This window comes from Pleurodeles waltl, chromosome 2_2 (assembly GCF_031143425.1).
Source record: "Pleurodeles waltl isolate 20211129_DDA chromosome 2_2, aPleWal1.hap1.20221129, whole genome shotgun sequence".
Classification (NCBI taxonomy): Eukaryota; Metazoa; Chordata; class Amphibia; order Caudata; family Salamandridae; genus Pleurodeles; species Pleurodeles waltl.
In genome coordinates this window covers 926,634,525-926,659,598 of record NC_090439.1, presented here as the reverse complement: position 1 = coordinate 926,659,598, position 25,074 = coordinate 926,634,525, and the positions used below count along the sequence as shown (strand labels likewise).

General features: G+C 44.6%; 1 protein-coding gene across 2 annotated transcripts in view; it reads right to left on the bottom strand.

The window, feature by feature from the left end:
* Positions 1–25,074, bottom strand: part of EBAG9 (estrogen receptor binding site associated antigen 9) — a 166,001-nt gene that overhangs the window by 104,916 nt on the left and 36,011 nt on the right. For both annotated transcript variants that reach the window (XM_069220632.1, XM_069220633.1), the window contains one exon: positions 13,045–13,123. In XM_069220632.1, the coding sequence (XP_069076733.1) occupies positions 13,045–13,123 (79 nt within the window). The remainder of the gene's footprint in view (positions 1–13,044; positions 13,124–25,074) is intronic.

The following is a 25,074-nucleotide window of genomic DNA, read 5'->3' as shown; positions in this document are numbered from 1 at the left end:
AAAAAAATGTATAGAGTGCGCTACTCACCCGTGAGGGTCTCAAGGCGCTAGTAGGGGGTAGGTGAGGGGGGGGTTACAGTTTGAACAGCCATGTCTTGAGGTTTTTTCTGAAGAGTAGGAGGTCTTTGGTTTTGCGGAGGTTGGTGGGGAGGGAGTTCCTGGTTGTGGGGATGAGGTAGGAGAAGGCCCTGCCTCCTGTGGTGGTTCGATGGATGTGGGGTACTGTAGCAAGTGCGAGGTCGGCTGATCGGAGGTTGCGGGTGGGAGTGTGGAAGTTCACTCTTTCGTTGGGGTAGGTCGGGCCGGTGTTGTGGAGGGATTTGTTTGCGTGGATGAGGATCTTGAAAGTGATTCTCTTACCTATGGGGAGCCAGTGAAGAGATTTGAGGTGTGGTGAGATTCGTTTGTGGCAGGGGAGGCCAAGGACGAGGCGTGCGGCTGTGTTCTGGATTCTCTGGAGTTTGCGTTTGAGTTTGAGTGTGAGTGTGGTGCCGGCGTAGAGGGCGTTACCATAGTCAAGGCTTCTGCTGATGAGTGCATGGGTGACTGTCTTCCTGGTCTCTGGGGGAATCCATTTGAAGGATTTTTGTTAGAGTGCGGAGTGTGTGGAAGCAGGAGGAGGTTAGTGCATTGATTTGTTGTGTCATGGAGAGGGAGGGGTCCAGGATGATGCTGAGGTTGCGTGCGTGGTTTGTGGGGCCTAGGGCGGTGGGCTACCAGGAGTCGTCCCATATGGTTTTGTTGGGGGCCGAAGATGATGATCTCAGTTTTGTTGGAGTTAAGCTTGAGGTGGTTAGTTGTCATCCAGATGGCGGTGTAGAGGAGAGCAGCGTGTAGGTTGGTTTTGGCAGTGGTGGGGTTGCGGGTGAGGGAGAGGATGAGTTGGGTGTCATCTGCGTAGGAGAGGATAATGATTCCGTGTGGTCGGAGGATGTTGGCTAGGGGGATCATGTAAATGTTGAAGAGTGTGGGGCTGAGGGAGGACCCTTGTGGGACTTCGCAGATGATCTTGGGAGTGGTGGAGTGGAAAGGTGGAAGGCGGACTCTCTGGGTCCGGTCGGTGAGGAAGGAGGTGAGCCATTCTAAGGCTTTGTGGTGAATTCCTATGTTGTGGAGGCGTGGGCAGAGTGTGTGGTGGCAGACAGTGTCAAAGGCTGCGGAGAGGTCTAGGAGGATGAGTGCGACAGTCTCGCCTTTGTCAACTTTGGTCCTGATGTCGTCAGTGCATGCGATGAGTGCGGATTTCCGTGCTGTGGTTCTTGCGGAACCCGGATTGTGAGGGGTCAAGAGTGTTGTTTTCTTCAAGGAAGTGGGATAGGCGGGCGTTGATTAGTTTCTCAGCAACCTTGCCGGGGAAAGGGAGGAGGGAGATGGGGCGATAGTTGTAGAGAATCTCCGGGTCGGCTTTGTTTGTTTTTTAGGAAAGCGGTGATTTCCGCGTGCTTCCAGGGGTCTGGGTAGGTGGCGGAGTCGAAAGAGGAGTTGATTATGTCGCGGAGTATGGGGGCGATGGTTGGGCTGGATTTGTTGTAGATGCGATGTGGACAGGGGTCGGAGGGGGATCCGGAGTGGATGGCGTTCATGGTTTTTTTGGTTTCTTCGTGTGTGGTGGGGGCCCTGGTGGTGAGTGTGGTGGGGGGGTCGTGATTGGGGGTTGAGTTGGGTGAGTGAGGGGTGTGTGGTAAGAAACTGTTGTGGATGTGTTGGCCTGCTCTGTCTTGCTACCCTTAGTGTCAAGTATCAATGAGGGATATCTGGCTTCCAATATGGGTGGCTGGGCTAAGGAGGGCCCAGGACATTAGAGGCAAAAGGCTTTAGTTACAATTGGGGGGTCCAGTACATTCTGACTGACCTGGAAATCTCCGACTCGGATCTGTCACACTACTCAATCACAACTATACACTGCACAAGCTGCCTTGGTTATAAAGCTCACCATGACTTATGAAAATCAATAATTCTGGTTTGATTTGCAGCTCAATATCTAATCTCCTCTCACTTAGCCATTTATCCCTCCAAGGGTTGATGCATGAATTCACTTAATCTCACATATCTCCTACTAATTATCATATCCAACTCCTACTAATTACATTTACCACTAACAAATTCGAGTGAATGCATGGAATGGTTTCTTAATTGCACCAGACTACTCTCAATTATAAATAATAACCAACAATAACCATCGGATTAACAACTAACCTTGCGTTCCTGAGAAGCGTGACAACCAGCAAGAAGTTTTTCAAAGCCTCTTCAGGAGGAGTAAGCGCTATATAATGAAAATGTCACTTACCCAGTGTACATCTGTTCGTGGCATCAGTCGCAGTAGATTCGCATGTTTTGCAATAGCTCGCCATCTGGTGTTGGGCCGGAGTGTTACAAGTTGTTTTTCTTCGAAGAAGTCTTTCGAGTCACGGGACTGAGTGACTCCTCCTTTTGTCTCCATTGCGCATGGGCGTCGACTCCATCTTCGATTGTTTTTCCCCGCAGAGGGTGAGGTAGGAGTTGAATTGTAGTAATAGTGCCCATGCAATGGAGTGACTAAGTATGCACCTATTTAAGGTTGAGATGATAAATATATAAGTAATTGAAGGTAACTTCCAAACTGCTACAGGCTCCCGGGGAGGCGGGTGGGCACATGCGAATCTACTGCGACTGATGCCACGAACAGATGTACACTGGGTAAGTGACATTTTCAGTTCGATGGCATCTGTCGCTGTAGATACGCATGTTTTGCATAGACTAGTAAGCAGTTATCTCCCCAAAAGCGGTGGATCAGCCTGTAGGAGTGGAAGTAGTCTGAAATAATGTTCTTAATACGGCTTGACCTACTGTGGCTTGTTGTGCGGATAACACGTCTACACAGTAGTGCTTGGTGAATGTGTGAGGCGTAGACCATGTGGCTGCCTTACATATTTCTTGCATTGGGATGTTTCCTAGAAAGGCCATGGTAGCACCTTTCTTTCTGGTTGAGTGTGCCCTTGGTGTAATGGGCAGCTGTCGTTTAGCTTTAAGGTAGCAGATTTGGATGCATTTAACTATCCATCTGGCTATACCTTGTTTTGATATTGGGTTTCCTGCATGAGGTTTTTGAAATGCAATAAATAGTTGTTTAGTCTTTCTGATGTTTTTTGTTCTGTCAATGTAATACATCAATGCTCTTTTGACATCTAATGTATGTAGTGCCCTTTCAGCTACGGTATCTGGCTGTGGAAAGAACACTGGAAGTTCCACTGTTTGATTTAGATGGAACGGTGAAATAACCTTTGGCAAAAATGTAGGATTGGTCCTTAGGACGACCTTATTCTTGTGTAGTTGTATAAAAGGTTCCTGTATTGTAAACGCCTGAATCTCGCTTACTCTTCTTAGGGAAGTAATGGCGATGAGAAATGCCACCTTCCAGGTTAGGAACTGTATGTCGCAGGAGTGCATGGGTTCAAAAGGTGGACCCATAAGTCTAGTTAGGACAACATTTAGGTTCCATGAAGGAACAGGTGGTGTTCTTGGTGGTATAATTCTCCTAAGGCCCTCCATGAATGCTTTAATGACTGGTATCTTATATAGGGAAGTTGAATAGGTAGTCTGCAGGTATGCAGATATTGCTGCAAGGTGTATTTTAATGGAAGAGAAAGCCAGGTTAGATTTTTGTAAGTGAAGCAAGTAACCCACTACATGTTCTGGAGTTGTGTGTAATGGTTGTATTTGATTAATATGGCAGTAGCAAACAAACCTCTTCCATTTACTTGCATAGCAGTGCCTGGTGGATGGCCTTCTGGCTTGTTTTATGACTTCCATACATTCTTGGGTAAGTTGTAAGTGCCCGAATTCTAGGATTTCAGGAGCCAGATTGCTAGATTCAGCGATGCTGGATCTGGGTGTCTGATCTTTTGGTTGTGCTGTGTCAACAGATCTGGCCTGTTGGGCAATTTGATGCAGGGTACTACTGATAGGTCTAGCAGCGTTGTGTACCAGGGTTGCCTTGCCCAAGTTGGTGCTATCAATATGAGTTTGAGTTTGCTTTGACTGAGTTTGTTTACCAGGTAAGGAAGGAGAGGGAGAGGAGGAAAAGCGTAAGCAAATATCCCTGACCAGTTCATCCATAGGGCATTGCCTTGGGATTGTTGGTGTGGGTATCTGGATGCGAAGTTTTGGCATTTTGCGTTCTCCCTTGTCGCAAACAAGTCTATCTGAGGTGTTCCCCAGAGTTTGAAATAAGTGTTCAGAATTTGGGGGTGAATTTCCCATTCGTGGACCTGTTGGTGATCTCGAGAGAGATTGTCTGCGAGTTGATTTTGGATCCCTGGTATAAATTGTGCTATTAGGCGAATTTGGTTGTGAATTGCCCAACGCCAAATCTTTTGTGCTAGCAGGCTTAACTGCGTGGAGTGCGTCCCCCCCTGCTTGTTTAGATAATACATTGTTGTCATGTTGTCTGTTTTGACGAGAATGTATTTGTGAACTATTATTGGTTGGAAAGCTTTTAGTGCTTGAAAAACTGCTAGAAGTTCTAGGTGATTTATATGCAGTTTTGTTTGATGTACGTTCCATTGTCCTTGTATGCTGTGTTGATCGAGGTGTGCTCCCCACCCTGTCATGGAAGCATCTGTTGTTATTACGTATTGTGGCACTGGGTCTTGGAAAGGCCGCCCTTTGTTTAAATTTATGTTGTTCCACCATAGAAGCGAGAGGTAAGTTTGGCGGTCTATTAACACCAGATCTAGAAGGTGACCCTGTGCTTGTGACCATTGTGATGCTAGGCACTGTTGTAAGGGCCTCGTGTGCAGTCTTGCGTTTGGGACAATGGCTATGCATGAAGACATCATGCCTAGGAGTTGTAGTACCATCTTTGCGTGTATCCTTTGTGTTGGATACATGCGTTGTATGATGGTGTTGAAATTTCGAATTCTTTGTGGACTTGGAGTGGCTACTCCTTTTGATGTGTCTATTATGGCTCCCAGGTATTGTTGTACCTTGCGCGGCAGAATTTTGGATTTTGTGAAATTGACGGTGAACCCTAGTTTGAAGAGGGTTTGTATGATATGATTTGTGTGATTTGAGCACTGTATTAACGAATGGGCCTTGATTAGCCAGTCGTCTAGATATGGGAACACATGTATTTGCTGCCTTCTTATGTGTGCAGCGACTACCGCTAGGCATTTGGTAAAGACTCTTGGTGCGGTTGTTAATCCGAAAGGCAGTACCTTGAATTGGTAATGTATTCCTTTGAATACAAACCTTAGGTATTTCCTGTGCGATGGGTGTATTGGTATATGGAAATAAGCATCCTTGAGGTCTAAAGTTGCCATGTAGTCGTGTAGTTTTAGCAATGGCAATACTTCTTGTAGTGTGACCATGTGAAAGTGGTCTGATTTGATGAAAGTGTTCACTACTCTGAGGTCTAGGATTGGTCTCAGCGTTTTGTCCTTCTTTGGTATCAGAAAGTACAGTGAGTAAACTCCTGTGTTTATTTGTGTGTTTGGCACTAATTCGATTGCATTCTTTTGCAATAGTGCCTGCACTTCTATCTCCAGGAGATTGGAATGGTGTGTTGTCAAATTTTGTGCTTTTGGTGGTATGTTTGGAGGGAATTGTAGAAATTCTATGCAATAACCATGTTGGATAATTGCTAGAACCCAAGTGTCTGTAGTGATTTCCTCCCATGCTTTGTAATAATGACTTATTCTTCCCCCCACTGGTGTTGTGTGGAGGGGGTGAGTGACATGTGAGTCACTGTTTAGTAGTAGGGGTTTTGGGGCTCTGAAATCTTCCTCTATTTCTAGGGAATTGCCCTCCTCTATATTGTCCCCGAAAACCTCCTCTATACTGTCCCTGGTAACTGGACGGTGTTGCTTGTGAGGTGCTGGCTTGTGTGCTCTGACCCCGAAACCCCCCTCGAAAGGGCGTTTTACGGAATGTGCTGTAATTCCCTCTGCTCTGCGGGGAGTAGAGTGCGCCCATGGCTTTGGCAGTGTCCGTATCTTTTTTGAGTTTCTCAATCGCTGTGTCCACTTCTGGACCGAACAGTTCTTTTTCATTAAAAGGCATATTGAGAACTGCTTGTTGAATCTCTGGTTTAAATCCAGACGTTCGGAGCCATGCATGCCTTCTGATAGTTACAGATGTATTAATTGTCCGTGCAGCTGTATCTGCAGCGTCCATGGAGGAGCGGATCTGGTTGTTGGAAATGGTCTGTCCCTCCTCAACCACTTGTTTTGCCCTATTTTGTAAGTCCTTGGGCAGATGTTCAATGAGATGTTGCATCTCGTCCCAGTGGGCTCTGTCATAGCGCGCAAGTAGTGCCTGGGAGTTCGCGATGCGCCACTGGTTTGCAGCTTGTGCTGCGACTCTTTTACCAGCTGCATCGAACTTGCGGCTTTCTTTATCTGGGGGTGGTGCATCTCCAGATGTGTGAGAGTTGACCCTTTTCCTAGCTGCTCCTACAACGACAGAGTCTGATGGCAGCTGTGTAGTGATGAAAACCGGGTCTGTAGGAGGCGCCTTATACTTTTTTTCCACCCTTGGTGCGATTGCCCTACTTTTGACCGGCTCCTTAAAGATTTCTTTCGCGTGCCGGAGCATACCAGGGAGCATAGGCAGGCTTTGGTATGAGCTGTGGGTGGAGGAGAGTGTGTTGAATAAAAAATCATCCTCGACCTGTTCTGAGTGGAGGCTTACGTTGTGAAATTGTGCTGCTCTAGCCACCACTTGAGAATACGCGGTGCTGTCTTCTGGTGGAGATGGCTTCGTAGGGTATGCCTCCGGACTGTTATCTGACACTGGGGCGTCGTACAGGTCCCATGCGTCTTGATCTTGGTCACCCTGGCTTATGGTGGTGTGAGCTGGGGAGTGTGATGGAGTTCGTGCTGGTGAGACGTTAATCACGGGCGGAGGAGAGGGTGGTGGGGTAACTCTTTTCACCACTTTTGGTTGTGGTGTCTGTTCAGTCTGGAACTCCAACCTTCTCTTTCTCCTAATGGAGGGAAGGGTGCTTATTTTTCCTGTCCCCTGCTGTATGAAGATACGCTTTTGCGTATGGTCCACATCAGTTGCTTGTAGCTCTTCCTCAAACCTATGCTTTTGCATTTGGGAGGTTAGCGAGTGCTCTTCTGTATAAGAGCCTGAAGCTGGGTCGCTTGCAGTTTGTTTCGGCATCGAAACCCTGTCTGCGTGTTTTTTCGGCTCCGAGGTGACTTTTTTCTTTTTCAGGGCCGAAACCTCTCGGCGTCGATCTTCTTCGGTGCCGCTGTCTCGGCGTCGAGCCGTGTCCACACCGGCATCTCGGTGTCGAGGCTTGTCTCCAGCACTTTCTCGGTCCCGAGAAGGCTGCATGCCGGTGTCTCGACCGGAGTCGGACGACCTCGGCACTGTTTGGGCCTTTTTCGGTGCCGACGGTCGGTCACCGAATTTATGGGTGGAGCCATGGCCGGATGGCAGTGGCGTCCCCTGGGCCTTGTAAATCTTTCTCTGTGTGGTTTTCGACGTCTTACTCACGGTTTGTGTATCGTCGAATCCTTCGGAGTCCGATTCTTGGATCGAGAAGGTACCTTCCTCTTCCTGCTCCTCGAACTCTCGGTGGGTTGTCGGCGCGGACGCCATCTGAAGTCTTCTGGCTCGACGGTCTCGGAGTGTCTTTCGGGACAGAAACGCACGACAGGCCTCACAGGTGTCTTCACTGTGCTCAGGTGACAGGCACAAGTTACAGACCAAGTGTTGGTCTGTATAGGGGTATTTATTGTGGCATTTGGGGCAGAAACGGAACGGGGTCCGTTCCATCGGCGTTCTTCAGCACGCGGTCGGGCCGACCAGGCCCCGACGGGGGATCGAAAAACTACCCCGAAGGGCACCAGAGCTCTTCGATCTGGTGTGGACTCTAAGTACGCCGATCCCGAACGCAACAATACCGACGAAAATCTTCCGAAATTAGCTAATTTTCCGTTCCGAAACTCGGAGCGACAGGAACACGTCCGAACCCGATGGCGGAAAAAAAACAATCGAAGATGGAGTCGACGCCCATGCGCAATGGAGACAAAAGGAGGAGTCACTCGGTCCCGTGACTCGAAAGACTTCTTCGAAGAAAAACAACTTGTAACAATCCGGCCCAACACCAGATGGCGAGCTATTGCAAAACATGCGTATCTACAGCGACAGATGCCATCGAACATACACTTCCAATTTAATACAATGTGCATGAATAGATCTGAGCCAACACGCAGGAGAAGTGGGGGAAATGCTAATGATGTTCTCCTTCCATGTTTTGGGATCAAATGAAAAGAAGATACCAGTGCATGAGACTGGACAAAGCAGAACGTTTTTTCTTCTTGAGAAATGTTTTGAGCTTCTCTTACAGTTCTCCAGTTCTGCTGGCCGGTTTCAGCTCATGATGCTGACCGTTGCTCACAGTTCACACCAGGTCCCAGCCCATGATACTGCCCTCCAAAGAGGTCCCAAACTGCTGTCAGCTTGACAGTGCTTCACAATACCGAACCCATACTGCTCTGACTACTGCTCACCATCATCCACTTCTCACACTGCCCACAAGTGCCAGCTCATCACACTTGCCATCTTCATTGGCTGTGCACATCTCCCATCAGAAAGATCTTGACTACCATCAAGTGCCCAGGGGGGCAGATCCTCACACTACCCACTAGTGCAAAATCCTCAAGCTGCCTGCCAGGATCTGCTGTTCATGCCACTCCCCATTTTCCCCTCCTCAAAGTAGCCTCATGTGCGCACCAAAAGTGCCCCTTACACGGATGGCACAGTTTTAAGCTTCCTGGCTAGTCAAGGCTCAACACCACTGCTGAAGTAGTCAGTATGCCATCTGTGACATTGCTTTTCGCACTCTGTTGAAGCAACGGAATGGATACACTCAAGACATGACGTTGTGGCCTATAAAGCAGGGATATTAAGGATATTGTTGTGACTGTGAAAGGAGCCCTACAATTAGAAGGCAGGTGCAGCTGCAAAATGTGGGGAGGTCAGACAGGAACAAATGCACCATTACTGCAACATTTATCGGTCAACCCCTTTGGAGTAAAAGAAATGGACAAAACAATGGGACCGCTATAAAATATGCTGGCTGCCTCTCGTAAGTTATTGTGACTGCCTTCTGAAAAACAAGAGACACACTGAACAAGATACAAACATGTGGGAATACTCCTCAACCAAGAGAATGGATTAAGCTGGCATAGATTTTGAGGGTTGGAAAGAAAGCTAGAGAAAGAGACAAGAGGGAGAAAGAAATAGGTCATCACAACTCAAGACACGTGACTGACAGCTCTATCTGTCTTCATTTCCTCAAAGAAGGTCAATATCTATTTATTGTATGTAAACCCTACCGCCCGCATTCCTACAGCCAGGTACCTGGAACAAAGAACCAATGATCAATAGCTCTAGGCGACAGAGTCAAAAATCTAAAGCACAGGGTGTTGGGCTCACTAGAACCAATGAGTGAGCAAAGAGCATGGAACAGTTACTGGGCCTCGGGGTGAATTCTAACAGTAGCACCAAACAAAAGAGAAGGCAACAATAGAACAGGACTACTGGTGCCAGATCAAACCATCCAGTATGTAATAATACAAAATTAGCTACCAATTTGGTAGGTGGGTTATCTCCCAGTTCAAAAGCACCAGAGGAAAAAATGACATAACTCCAGTCACCAAACTACAAATAGTCAAATATGCACTTATTTAGATGATATGAAAAGCCTCTCCCTCAAGCCGGCGTAACAGAAGTCCATAGAGATCAGGTCATAAATAAAAGGGAAGCACTATCCTACTTGAGTAAGTTGGATAGTTGCAAGACCTACTACACCTTTACCATCAAATGCCTCAAAGACAACCCACACGATATTCCAGATTCCTCAGATTAAGCAGGCAGACTACTAGTCGTAGTCCTCCATCACCCCCCCCCAAATAGGTGCTATTTCCCACCACCTTTTGGATGCACCCTGAAAGTGGAGGCTCTAAATTGTTCTTCCCAACCCATTAGTTTCAAAAGTATACTGACCACTCTTGAACACCCTCTGAAAATGCCCTTGATGTTGGAAGCATACTGATATCTTTTGGGATACCTATCTGTCGTCAGGAGAGCAGGCTTCAACCTCTCTGTGTAAACTAGATGTGGAAAAACTTGTGAAGATAGGAGCAACTTTATGTTTACTTGAGTTTTGGATATTCGCAAACACTATAACGTTCTTTTTATTAACGGATACCAATTACTGTAACTTGAGCATTCTGTAAATGCCTTGCAAACAGTACCAGTGAACCTGTCTGCATGGTTATCCTTCACCACTTGCAAAATCCTTTGTGAGACTGTTGGTTGCAAAATGAACGCTATCCATAGAGGCTGCAGTTCTTACTCTGCTACTGTCTTTTCCAAGACTGTCAGGAAAGAATACACCAGGTGATAGAGCAGACCCCTGGAAAAGTGATTATGGTCACCTGATGTAAGCTGTGACCACTGTACTGCATTCTGGTGAGAGAACCGTTCCAGACTCCTCCCAGAAAAAAAGAAAACTGTGTGCCTCATCTGAATGGCACCGGGGCTTGCCCATCTACTTGAACTTGGAAATTTAAGATGAATCTTACATTCAACTTGTTGAACACCTTTTAGACCTACATGGTTCTTGCTGCTGTTGGTGCTTCCAGAATATGGTGCCAAGTTTGGCCCGTTTACTCCTTGCTATGAGCAAGCCTGAAAGTCTGTTGAAGTCCTGGTGAGCAGCGTAGAAGCCCTCAGTCAGCCCAACATGACAAACAAGCGCATCGCTATAAATTCCACATGGTCTATAACCTGGGACTAGATGAGGACTACACAAAAAAGCTGTAGTCACTGAGGACCGGTTCTGACATCTTATTTTTTATGATCTTTGTTGACCTTGCAGCTGTTGCAGCATCCAGTTAGATTAACCAGTTGGGTAGCCTGTGAGAACCCCTTTGTAACTTGAGGTACTTCAATCCTTTCTTCTGGGTCAGACAGTGGCCTATAACCCATGTTCATCAATCAAGTCTTTCTCCAAGTGTGGTGTCTGGGCCTTTAGAGCTCAACTGTCTGTGATATGCTCCATTTCAGAGACCAACACCATTAATGCATGCTTCCTTTCCTTCAGCCAATAAATGCTGCATTCAAACTTTGTGACAAAGTGCTGTTGCTTTTCAAGTTACCAGACATGCTGTCAATCTTTGGCTGCAGCTTTTGCTTTGCTCTGCTCTGTATCGTTTTAAATGTTATCAAACAGCAGGGTCACAAACAATTACCATTAATGACTCATAACAAGTAACTACATTTTGACACAAGGATTTGAAGTCCTTCCATTTTGTAGTGAGCTATTCGCAGGCAGCTAGTGACTGTAATCATACCGAAGCAATCCTTGCTTAATCCTTTCAAAACTTCCATCTCTGCAATGATTTGTATCAAAAAGTGGCAGCAAACTTTACAGAAGGAACATAGGCAAGAGACATTGAATTACTACTATGTTGAGCAGTGCATAGTTGACCTTCAATCCTCCAAATGAAAAGGTATTCATATCTTCAGGAAGTAAAATTAAAATATACCCCCTCCCCCCCTCACTCTGGCACAACATCTCTACTGCACCCATAATAACTGTATTGCAGTATACCTAAACTCACTCTATACTCTATACTCACTCCCTTGGTGCTGATTACCTATCCATTTGTACCTGGACAGTCGCTGTGGTCTAGGGAGGTTAACTATCTGTCGAACACTCTCATTTGTAAAATAAAAAAAATAAAAAAATAAACTTGGTGGCCCCTTCAAATTTCTGCCCCCAAAGCCAAAGCCTGGCCATAATGCAGCGCTAAATATCAAATGGCTGGTCATGTAGCCACGATGTGCACAATACTAGCCAAAAGCAGTCTGAAGGTCCCATACAGGAAAAGCTCTTTCTGTTCAAATGGTAGCCCTGTACTCGCTTTCTGTCCATGCACAATTAAGTGTCAAAATGATGTCAAACACTTATCTACATATTGATTTCAAGCACCTACAGGGGTAGAGGGCAGAAGGCCTGCTGAATTAAGAGGGGTGGAGGGCAAAAGGCCTGCCATAAGGCCCCCGCGAATGCGTAAACTGCCTCTTTTAATAGTCCATTCTTTAAATGTTTATCACTTCTGTAGTAAAGTGGCAATAGAAAACTGTTTATCATCATAGATGCGTAACTCTGCTAGTAAGCCCAGTCTGGCGTGCACCCACATGCAGATCAGACATGCAGTAGCAAATGGCTAGACCCTTTTTGCGCTCATATCTCAGAGTTATAAGGGGGCTTGAAGCACCAGAGCTTCATTTGCCTCCCCATCACCTTCACAATGATGCACACTCCGATTCTGCTTAAATGCATGTGCACAGAAAGGCTCATATGGCAGCACATGCCTATTAATGTGGTAACACATGAGAAAACGCTATAATGAAGTAGGTGCAAAGTGTCTGAGAGTCAGGTCTACCAACATACACCTGTTAGAAGTAGCAGGGATCCCATCTGGCATTATTCAAACTGTAAATTAAGTCACTTGTTACCAGTCAAAGGATTTCTTGAACAGATTGGATTATAGGCCAGCTGTAAAAGGAAGAATGATGTGGCTGTGTCCTGAGGGTTTGGAAGGAGGCGGTTCCAGAGCCTAGTGACCAGTATGTTCAGGAAAGTGCATATATACTTTAGGAGGGTAAAATTCACAGGTATGCGGGCGTCACAAAAGAAACCAATGCAGATGACTCATCTCTATTATGTACTTTTCCAACAGCAGCAAATCAAGTGATTTAAGGAACCACACTCGCTCCTCTAATGAAATTAAGGGAACGCATTCTAACCCTTATCCTAACATACTTTCTGAAAACTGAAAACAGAAATTAAAATAACAAGTGGATGAACAAGACAAGCAAAATCATGTTACTGCTCTTGTGCGTCGTAAAATACAAATTATAAATCCATGGATGCATTTTCATTTACCATTAACTTAAAAAAAATAAGAAAACACCAAATTGGTACACAAAATATATTTCTCAGGAAAAACTTAAGCACATCCAACCACCACCTACCTGTTTAGGAACAGAGGAGTAATCTACAGTGGTTGGCAGAGTTATTTGGTCTCCACTGAGCTTCCTTCCTCTTCCCGTCCTGAAAATTGAGGGAACATGTTTTTCAATTTAAAAGTTTACAAAATAGTTTTAAATGCTTCTTAAAAACAAAAAGATTTGCCAAATAACTGTCATTTAAAAAATAGGATCAAGTTTATGAGCATTTGTAAGTAAAGTGAAGCAAAGTAGCAAGGGGATACAGTAAGTACAACAATTGGATTCTCACACTGTACCCATGGACGACCCTTTAAAGTAAATATGCAGATAACATTATATCTAGAAAGATGTAACTTTTGTTTCAGGTCACCTGCAGGCTTAGAGAACTAGACAATACTAAGCGCATTAATAATGTTAGGAAAGTTTTAGCAAAAGTATTCGTTTTTCAGTACTTTGCCCGCGTTAACCAACGTATTTCAAAATCACACTGGGTAAAAAATAAACATAGCTTTGACTGGACCACTGGTCAATTTCCATGACAGTGCTGACCTAGGCCTGGCCCCCTTCCATCCTACATGACTAATTGTATGGCAACATTTTAAACAGCTGCATCAATGCATGTACATCTCAGACATACTCACATGTGTTCGTTTGTATAAAACACAACTCTGAGCTGAACAAATGGAGTCACCACATCACCCACAATTAAAAAACATGTGTATGTGCTGTCTGCACTGTAGCTTAAGCTTAATTTGGTTAATTTATTTAACAGCTAAAATTGAAAAAACCGACACCTGACTACTTGAAGGAAAATAAAATGCTCAAAGAGGAACACTATTAAAAACAAAGAATGATTGCCTTTGACAATTTCTAGGAACTTGCAACAAACTAAACAAATATGTTTATATAATTAGCATTTTACTTAGAGATCCAAGAAATAAGTCATTTTACATTTTTACTTGCTAATTCACATTATGCCATTCACAGATTTATTCTCTGGACATGGGACAATCCTATGGTCAGGCTACAAACAGTTGCAGTTGTCTGAAAAACAGTTCACGTTCTTTAAAAAAAATATAATACCCCAAATACAGAGAGAGAGTGGGGATCGAGTCATCACCCTCCAGGCATTAGCTTGTATGTATTCTTCTTTGTCTGTCATTGCTTGAATAGGCTGTTCATTAAGGGCATGTCATTTTCTGGATGGTTACTTTGTCTCATTTAGCTCCCATTGGCTACTGGTGATGGTGCATCAAGTAGTCATTTAACTGCAGAGGTGAAATGACGTGTAGCTTGTAACTGAAACCAGTGTATGTTATTTATATCTAATATATATACTATTACTGACGTCTTTCTTTCTTTCAAAAACAGGAACCTGTATAATATCCAGTTGATGACATTCAAAGATATAGAAAATGAAGAAAAGATAGTATACTTAGATACGACTGAAATAGTGAATGGGACAATTGAGCCGTATATTCGTCAAAAACACACTGCTTCAAATCCTAGCCTTTACGCAACCAACAAAGACTCAAAAAATATTAATTGAGAGAATCCCCTTTGGTGAATTTCTGATGGGAAAGAAACTGTAGCTCTAAACTCAAATTTTGGAAGAAACACAACAAATGATGCAAAGGCTCATTAAACGAAGATGTTAAAAATATAAACAATTAGAAGGTACTTTGAATCGAGCAAACTCTTTGAATACAGAGAAAGTGCTCTTTAAATATTCAGTTAAATCTTGGTATCCAGACCAGAATGATATACACTAAATACTGCAATATAATGCTGAACAACAGAACCATAATGGCTTACGATAAAACATTAGGTGTCCTCAATCACCCATCTATAACGTACAGAATGTTACCTAATTTGAATAAACTCTGTTAGAATTAATTTGAATAATTGACTCCAATAGGAAGAACATGGCTCCTCCCTTACCTAAAGGTGTTTAAGGTTGTGGACACTGCAAATTTTGTAATAAGCTCTATAAAACGTTTTGGTGGCAGCAAAAATAAGTCATAAAAATATGAAATTATTTACTAACAGTGTAGAAATTTGAAAACCAGCATTATACAGAACACATTGAAGCCACTGAAAATAAAGATCTTAGTTATACCCCAGCAGAAAACATTTTTGGAAACACGTGCAGGTAAAGTTGAGGGACTGAAATTCTTTGGACCTGACAGAGTACTGACAAATATCAGGAGTAGTGTTTGAGCTTTCTTTACGATAAAGAGAAGCAAGGTGGATTTACAAGTTAAATCTCAAATTGAACAAAAACTTGAATAATGATTAGGGTCAATTACCATTTTTGTGACCGATTGGAATAAGAAAGAATAATGAAGATATCTGTTGGCTTGAACTTTGCTAATTTCTTCTGTTCAATAAAGTTTGCATGATTTTTTAACATTGAAGAACGTTCGAAACTTAGTCCCATAGATGGTGATAGACACTTTGTATCTCATAAATGCGAATTATAACAGGAAGATCATACGGCTCTTTCAAATTGTCATTTAAAAAAAAAAAAAAATATGTGACAAAATGTGCAAGATAAAGGGAAGCAAAATAAGAGGAATGACGAAAAACTTGGTTTAAAAATTTGAAATTTGAACAATAATTGGACTGTTAATCATGTAGAACGATGAATAACCGTAAGATCTAAGGAGAGTTTAGCCAAAGGTCTAAATATGCATCAGCTGGGGGATGTTATTTTATATTGACCCGGCTAGATGCATTTTCAGCAATATGATATTTTAATGAAGTAGAGGTTTGGAATAAAGATGTACGGAACTACCCTGGCATTTGAACAGCCGTTGCACTCTGCACACAGTGCAGTACAAGCAATTTTGGAGTCAGATGACTTTTTAGGTGAAAGCAGGATTGGAGGTTTTTGACACCGTTCGTGGAGGCTGACACCAGAGAGAAATGCTAAACAGGTAATAATGGAAGGTAATAGTTGAACAGATATTCTGAAGCATCTTTCTTCAAGGAGTCTCTGTCCATCCGAATAACTAGAAGGAGAGTGCTTCTTTAGAAATTCCAAGATCACTACCAACTGTAATAAACAGATTCTGCACACGTAGCTATGCGATCAGATATGACGTTAATCCGTGTATTACATGAGCAGATTTGCACTGGTAGCCTCCTGCCTAGGACCATTAGACACAAGCCCAGCTCTATTCTGGTTATCGTCATCGAGCTGTGTCCCTGAACATTTTTCTGATCCTCTCTTTGTCAAAAATCGTGTCCATTCTCTTTGCTACCTAATCAGTGCCATGCTCCATGATGGTCATCACCAATATGATCCCAGGTCCTCCCCCCATAAAACAATGATGGGCATGTGGAAAAACAGAGAAGCATTTGGGGGGAAGCAAATAGAGAAGGGGAGTTGGCAGGGAAGGGGTAAGGAGCGCAGAAGGGGAGCAAAGCGGGGAAGAAGCACATAAGGGAGAACTGGAGAATACATATACTCTCATGGAGTATTTAAGCTAAAAGAAAAAAGTTATTACATAAAAGTGAGCAGTGGAAGAATAAAAGGCAAATAATCAGAGATATGGTAAAGATGCTAAGCTCCACTGAAGGATAAACACAAATGGACAAGCTGGTACAAGGAAAGTAACTGAATAAGTGAAAGTGATAATAATGCCAACAAATAGAAAGCAATGGACAGCCTGCAAGGCCTTGAAAGCTCTTGGTAAGCCTATAATAAAATCTTTTGAAACCCGACAGCATGTGCTGCCTGGTAAGGTATGCTTGAGCACTCCCACGGGATCAGAAATAGCCGCTAGTGGAGGCCTTCAACTGGCTCTTTAACAGTGGACACCATGATGTTTCAGAGATTTCAGTAATGTTGTAGCTCTATTGTATTATAATTGCATTTATACAGTGTCTACTTGCCCTGACGAAGAGCTGAAGAGCTTGATGCCATGCACCACGTCGCTACAGAACCCAAGGTTAATGGTTAACCAGCAATGTTGGTTACTGGGATTATTATTCTTGTGCGTTCAAGCACACCATTTCGTGCTTCTGCTCCAGTTCCTTTGTGGTAGATTAAATGTGTGTTTGTAATGATCATTAGCAGGGAGAGGTGCATGTGAGTTATTGCAAATGGTTGCTGAGTTAATAAATGAGTGAAAAAAGATCAGGTATTGTTAGTATGCAGGAGCATTACTTTCAAAGGAGAGGTGATATAATTGAAATGCGATGGGGTCCATTTTCAGAAATACATTAATAAGAATAATGCAAACATGCACGTGACTAAGAGTAGGTTGGGCTCATAAAGAGGAGGCATGCTGAAGATGGAAGGGCAGGAGAGAGACAATGAAATAAAAAAAGGAGAGGAGACAATCAGAAGCTTTATGTAAAAAACACTTTCGTGCACGTATTTAGGATAACAAGATGATGCTTTTTGCGATAGCATGGAGTTTCGGGATTCAAGACTGTAGAAATAACTGTATTATACGCATGTGTGATAGTATTACATCAGGATATTCTAGTGCTTCTGGTATGACATGGTGCAAGATGGAGAGTGAGGACGGCTTCCCCATACAGTGGATGTGTGACACCTACATCTCAGTGAATGGAGTGTGGCGATCCAGATACTGAGGTGAGGAGGATGATGAGAGGGGCCCTGTTAGAAATTCAGTAAAGACATTGTTTGTGCTGTTGTTTCTGATTAGAGTGCCTGAAGCACTGCCCTTCGGTACATGTTGGCGGTGAGGTCTGGCACTGCAGATTCTATTGTGCAAAATGAAAGGGACCATTAGGTGACAGTCAGGATTTTATGTTTCCCTGGTTACACTTTCAATTTGGCTGAGGACAGTCAAGTGCAGAAACCTCACACCTTTTTGTGTCCCTGTGGTGGGAGCTCCAGGCCAGAGACTAACCTGGTGTGAGGGACAGGAGTCTACACAAAGGCTGTGCATAGAGTAGTCTGACAGGTCATTTTAAAGGAGGCCCGCCACAAACAGGTTCTGCAGCATGAGACAGTGCTGCACTTGCAACACAAATCTAATTAAAAATCAGTTGTTTTTTTATTATCAACACTTATCTGTCACTCAAACAAATAGTGGTCTACAAAAGGTGTGGTTCAATCAAGAGCATGGTGCAGCAGAGGCGTTATAATTTAATCATACTTCAAATCTGATGAAAAGTCACGATGTCACCATCATGCAAAGCACTGCTGTTCATAATATGTAGCTGGCAGTCAGGCAAGGTCACCCTGGAATCAACGCTTTAGCAGAAGCTGCTTTTATCATATATGCTGCATTCAAACAAAATAGGCTATGTTTTTGTGGCTGTACAGTTGCAGCAGGTACCTAATCCCACTGAGCTGTTAACTAGCTAATGCTGCCATTGCTTCACCCACACTCCATCAAAATGGCACAATGAGTGTGCAGCATTGTGGACCAAAGTGGCAATGAGGTTTTGTACTAGGCTTGTTCTTTATATGGTATACCAAAAATGTGATACTGTGCAACGAGTCCAGGTATTTCCTTATACAAGGCAGGGGCTTGCTCTAGCAATCTCAAGGTGCTCTTCTAGGGGACAGTTTTGTCGAGTAGCTTTAACAGAGAGGAGTGATAATATTAGAAAAAGGGATCTTACCCCATGACCCAGGGTCCTGGGCGTAGTATAGATTAAAGACACAGATGGTCCCCACAAGGGAAGTGTAGCCCTTGGCTTCCACGGCAACAGTTTTTTTTCCAGAACAACCCTTCTCATAATTAGGGATTATGCATATTTATTACGGCAAAAGCATTCTCAAATTTAAAGTAGCAACAACTATTTCTTAAAGGTGCTCCTATTCAGTGATGGTGCAGTGCAAAAAGTGAGAAGGTGAATAAATAGTGTACTGGTGCTATATACAATACTATATACATGTGACTGAAAGGGATAGTATGATGTTTATAAAGACATCATACTATCCCTTTCACATTCCCATAAAAAAACAGTCCACATCTGCAAATTGTAGACGTTTTGACCCACAATGCCAAGTTAATCAGAAATGGGCCATCATCGGGACAGCAGATTAGAAGGAGACACCAGAGGATAATATGGCAGTAGTCCCATATCCTACAGGGTATTCCACTCAGAGCTTGCGTCAGAGGGAAAAGTGTCTGAGAGAACGAAGTCAAGAATCCATTATTATTCCCAGGAGGGGTGTCTGTAAATTTCCTAGACAGCCAGTGATCTCTACGACTGCTGACTAAGTCCGAATAACTGCTGTGTCAGAGCCAAACCAAATGGCGGTTGGCACTTGAAGTTGTGGGGGTCCTGCACAACAAGACTGCAGGGGTCGTCTAGAAGTCCACTGTTGGCAAACCTCTGAATGGCCAGGGGAGCACACTGGAAACATTGTCCCACTTCAACTCGGGCTGTCCGATAATGGGTTTTAGTGTTCCCGAGTCCTCGCAGTTTTTCTTGGGGTGCTGCAAGATGTAGAGGAGCAGCTCCGCTACTCCACAGGAGTTCCTGGGTCTTGAGTGAAGGCTGGCGGTCCTCCCAGGCTTTTTGGAGGCACAAGCAGCTGCAGGACGAGGCTTCTTTTGCGCAACTGTCGAGGACAGTAGGTAGGCTGGCAGTATTGGCACCAAGTCAGTTGCTTCGTCTTCTGTTCTTGTGTGGGAGTCTCTGTAGTTTCCTTCTTCTTCCAGGTTGGCAGGATCCGAATTTCTGGTGCCAGAGTCTCCCCTTAATACTATCTTTAGGGTTGTTGGTAGAGTGTAGGGTAGTAGCCAATGGGCTTCGTACCCCTGGGGCACTATGCCCCATATATGACCACTTCCTGTTGGAAGTGGGTATAGCCCTGTAGCCCTGTCCCAGAATTCCTAATTTTACTATCACCAAGATGGCAGACCCAAATTTCGTGTCCATATCAGGTAGCTCACCTTAGGGATCAATGTGGCCTGAAGGTGGGCACGCCTCGATGACTACTAACTAAATGGGCCATGGTCAGTGGGAGGGGTGGCATCACCTCACCTAACCTCTGAGGGATGCCAGATCCGCATACCAAAGGCGGTGGAATCTTTGAAGCCCTCTGCCTTGGAATGCTAATTTGCAGGTCATCATTTCGGAAGGGGTGTGTAACACCCCTTCCAGAGCAGAATTTGTTCCTGACTGCCCAAGAGCAGAGGCTTTCATCCCTGGGAGTCAGAAACTTGTCTGTGGTGGCAGGGTGGTTAAGAGCAGTTTGTCAGCACACTAGTTGTTGGTGGGCTTCCAGCACATGTATTTAAAATGGCTTCTCTGATTACTTAGTATGCCTTAGAATCGACAGACATAGTAGGAGAATATCTGCTCTTGGAGGTATGTCCACACATGTAATATAATGCCCCCTGCCTTAGGGCTGGAAGACCTGCTGTACGGGTTACTTAAATATACTTATGCAGTGTCAGTGGGCATGGCACACAGGCCTGTGTGCCATGTGTTTTCACTTTAACCTGCACCAAGATACGCAGCCTGCAATGGCAGTCTTCATGTAGTAGGTGCAGGGTCCCTTATGTGCCACAATACATGCTGCAGCCCTTACGAACCTTCTTTGGTATCTATGCCCTAGGTACCTGGGGTACCATTTATTAGGGGCTGACAGGGGTGCCAAAGGTTTTGCCAATTGGGGGAACACTTGTACAGTTTAGGGAATGAGATCTGGCACTGGGGTGCTGGATGGCAGAAACCCAGTGCACTTTCTGTCAAAATTGCACTGAAAGCAGGCAAAAAGTGGGGGTGACTATGTAAAAAAGGGGAACTTTCTCACAGGTTTGCTTGTTAGTTCACCCACATACAGGGTTCTTTTGTCGGTTATGCTGTACTTCCAGTTAAGAGAGATTTATTTTGTGAAAGTATAAACTTGTATGCTTAGACCTATGTCTGTTCAATATGCTTGCCAATATCTCCCCACTCCTACGCCACATAAAAATCTGGCATTCGGAACTTGTAAGAAACACAGGTTCTGCAGTGGGGCATGTAGCACAATGGCCTGAAATATATGTCCTCTAAGCGCTTACTGCAAGAAAAGGAGGATATGAGGACTAGCAGGGATCTCTTCCTATCACTCTGTATCACAGCAGAGCAGGGAGTTACAGCACTGAAGTGCCATATGTTGCACACTCATTTTCCAATTCAGAGGCTGCTGTTTTACATCTCATTTTTATACAGGCATTCTCAGTGTGGTCCTCAAGAGCCTCCAGGAATCTCTCCACTAAACCGTTGCTCATGTGTACTTCGTTATTTAACAGCAGCTAAAAAAGAGGGTATGGAGAAAATGTTCAGCTCTGTGACCATATATAAACTGTTTGGGCTCTTAAAGCAGAGACTCACATATGTTTTTAAACCACAACTCGAACCACCACCCACTCTTATTTCATTGTGTTGAAAGGAGCTATAACCACTCTACAAGATACTCATCTCTAGGCACTTAGTTGAATCTTGTCATTTAGGGCCAAGCTACAGCCCCTTCAGACTTGCTGCTAACCAGCAAATCCTCTGAATCCAATTTTCCTCTGAAAATAAAGGCAAATCATTATGATGGGGATCAGAGAGATGAAGTGTTCACCATGGACATTAAAAGAACTAAATGCAATGGTCCATGATCACACACAACTGGACTTTGTAATACATAGGTTGTCGTCAAGTCTGCACTCAATTGATTAGAAATTTTAAAATGTTCTACGTAAGATGAGAGGCATTTGCTTAGTCCATTTTAAGACGTTGACGAAGAGGCTTATGTGACTTATGTTGAATTATGGACATTAACTACCAAATTACAAATGTCAGCAAACAGTAGCTTAAAGAGTGGCAAGGCAGGTAAAGAAAACTGCTACTAGAACATCTGGAATTAAATATATAATACAGACGTGGTGTGCACTCTGGGCAAGACATAAGTGTTGCGCTTGAGCTAATACCCCAGCGACCTTGAATTTGGATGACAGACCATGCCACAAAACTGTCTCCTTCCACATAACTGGTGCTAAGGGCTTTGGTCTAAAACTCTTCTCTCATACCTATCAAACCAATCATTCTCAGTAGCATGGGTATCCAATTGATTCTACCAACCTCTCTACCAGTTGGGACCTCACAAAGGTCCCTCCTCCCGATGTGCACTATCTCTCCTGGAGCCATCACCTCACCTTTTGGCTCCTTCTACCACTTTATGTTGATGGCCCACAAATATTGTCTGTGCTACCCTCTGCCCCTACCTGTGATCACACATCTGACTGTCTCAATGCATTTTAACATTGGATGGCCCTCAAGTCTATCATCATGAACTCCTCCAAAACTGAAATAATTTAGTATCACTCCTTCTCTGCACCCATCCCTCCACCTGCTTCTTATGTTTCTCTGGATTATTTGACTTTGTTTCACAGCTGGAAACCTCAGTGTAATTTTCACTCTATCCTTTGCATCAAACTGTTTATCATTACCACCGGCACCACTGTATGGTACTAAGTGCTAAACATAAAAAAATATGCATGACTAGTATTTTGTAATGCTAAGGTAGTACCTTGTGTTGCACTTGCAAATACCTAGAGAAAATATCTTAAATAACAAAGTTATATTATATGTGATAAACCTGGTGTCCAATAGGAGGCATGGCCAGTAGAGAAGCAGGGTGGCTGCATCGTGAGGCACTCTGGCCAACCACCCATTTTACCCACTCGCACCCGTCAGACCCAGATGTAGGCTCAGAGTCTTGCCATTTGCCAGGGCAGCGGAGATACACATTTGCACTGAGGGGTCCCCTCTGTTCTGTTCCCACTTCTACAGTGGAGTCCCCACTCTCTGGCACTGGGACCAAGCACCGATTTCAGCGGCCGTCCCTCCCCTTCTTCTATGTTGAAGTAAGCTCGGCCGCCGAAGACTGCCTAGGGGAGGTTGAGCCCTACTGGGACTGTACATCCCCTGGACTGTTGGTGAGAAGGTCTCACTCTTTCACGCTGATTGGAGGGAGGCAGAATCACTAACCTATAGCAGCAGGGCTGCCGTTCTCACCCACACCTGTGCAGGGGAGATTCATTTGTGCCCCTAAGCACTGTATTTATCTCAGCTTCTGGGGCCATAATGGTAATGCAAGGGCTAAATCAGGGGAGACTTGGACTTTGCTTGGCTCCTGTGCCTGAGTGGGGTTTGTCGGACCACTGGGATCCTGGGGCGCTGCATCACCAGGTCCACCTGGGTGGCTGCATGGGAGCGGCCTTTACCCGGTCTTCCACTAGTGAGTGCTGATGCTCCCACTTCATTGAGGCATCCTGCAGACTCCTATTTGCTATGTACAGTGTTGTCGCCGTCAGAGCCACAGACGGACGGCACAGCTGCCCCATGTTCTCCACAAAATGGGGGGGGCACAACACTACTGAAAAGTCTGACTGCGTGTAGCCGCCCTGAGGCTGAAAGTACCCCTTCTCACTGAGCTGATGTCACCGCCATGGCTATGCCTGCCACCACACAACAAAGTGACAATGACTTTCTGTGTCACTGACCCAAAACCTAGAAGCCATCAACAACTCATGTGAAGTTTTGGAACACAAAATTGGTAAGGTGGCCTTTGACCTTGGACAGCTCCAAGAAGACCATCGCAAGCTGTTCAACAAAGTCGGAAAATCCATGAGGACACACTCAGTGATATTAAGCCAGCAAGAACCATGTTGCAGAGGTAGCTGATGGACCTTATGCACAAGGTGGACATACTGGATCAATGCGCTGAAGACGCTGAGAGCTGCAGCCACAGGACAGAACTCAGATTGTGGGCTTGCCTGAAGGACTGGAGGGTGCAGATATGATCATCTTTCTTGAGATATGACTGACGAGCGAGGTGGCACCAGAGGGCTTGTCTAAAATAACTGCTCTAGAAAGAACGCACAGAGTGCCTGCAAGGCCCCTCAGAGACACAGCCTAGATCAGCAGTGGCATGCCTGTTATATTATAGGAACAGAGACTGTATAATCCAACGTTACTGTGCGGTGGGCCGCTTCTGAATGGACCATGCCACTGTCTTCATCTTCCCCGATTATACTCTGGAGATGGAGCACTACTTGGGCTCCTTCCTTGACGTTAAGAAAGCACTACACAAAGCAGAACTGAAGTAAAGGCTTGTTGTTTCCTGTCAAGCTTAAAATCAAAACAAACAACTGGATCCTGTTCTTTGACAACCTGGACAGTGACTGGTACTCGCCTGAAAACACCGAACTGGACTACATGAGGTAAATACATCCTCACCCACATCTGGCCTTGTGCATTGACACACCATCTGCCTAAGTGACCTGGGATCTTGCACCAACTGGGGGCGGGCTCAAGACAAGACTATCCATGAATAACTACACCTTTGTCACCTGGAATATGTGAAAGATGGGCTCCATGAGGAAGTAACACAATACTGCAATACTTGCAGTGCAAGGGGAGAAAATGGACATTACATTCCTTTAAGAGACACACCTAATGGGAGAGGAGACTTCAAAGCTGATGGAAAGGACAGGTACTTGCCACTGGGTTTTCTTCTTATGCACGAGGAATGATAATACGGGTGGAACCGAGCACGCCAACTGAACCCATCACTGTGACAGTACACAGGGAGGGTAGATATGTCCTCCTCAAGGCACATCTTAATTGATACTGCTGGGCAGCATATATGCCCTGAATGTTGGGCAAACTCCATTCCTAGACAGGCTCACACCACTGCTGTTGGCTGAGGCGAGTTTTCCTATGTTACTGAGAGGGGACTATAATAGCACGGAAGACATATACCTTAACAGATCAGTACCACTGCTGACTGGTGGGCCAATGGTAAAACTGACAACAGGATCTAGAGAATGGCCAGGGGACTTGTATTTGGTAGTTGGTTGGAAACTGAAACACTGAGTAAGTTCAGAATACTCTTTCTACTTGCCGCCCCATGTTTTACACATCTGGCTGGACAAAATCATGTGCACAACCGACCTAGTGAACGCCGTCATGCATACGGAATACCTAGCCCTCACCATGTCAGACCACATTCCCTTGCTCTTATGGGTGGCTTGGGGCTGGATCATGGCCCCTACTCCCACATACAGAGTTTGT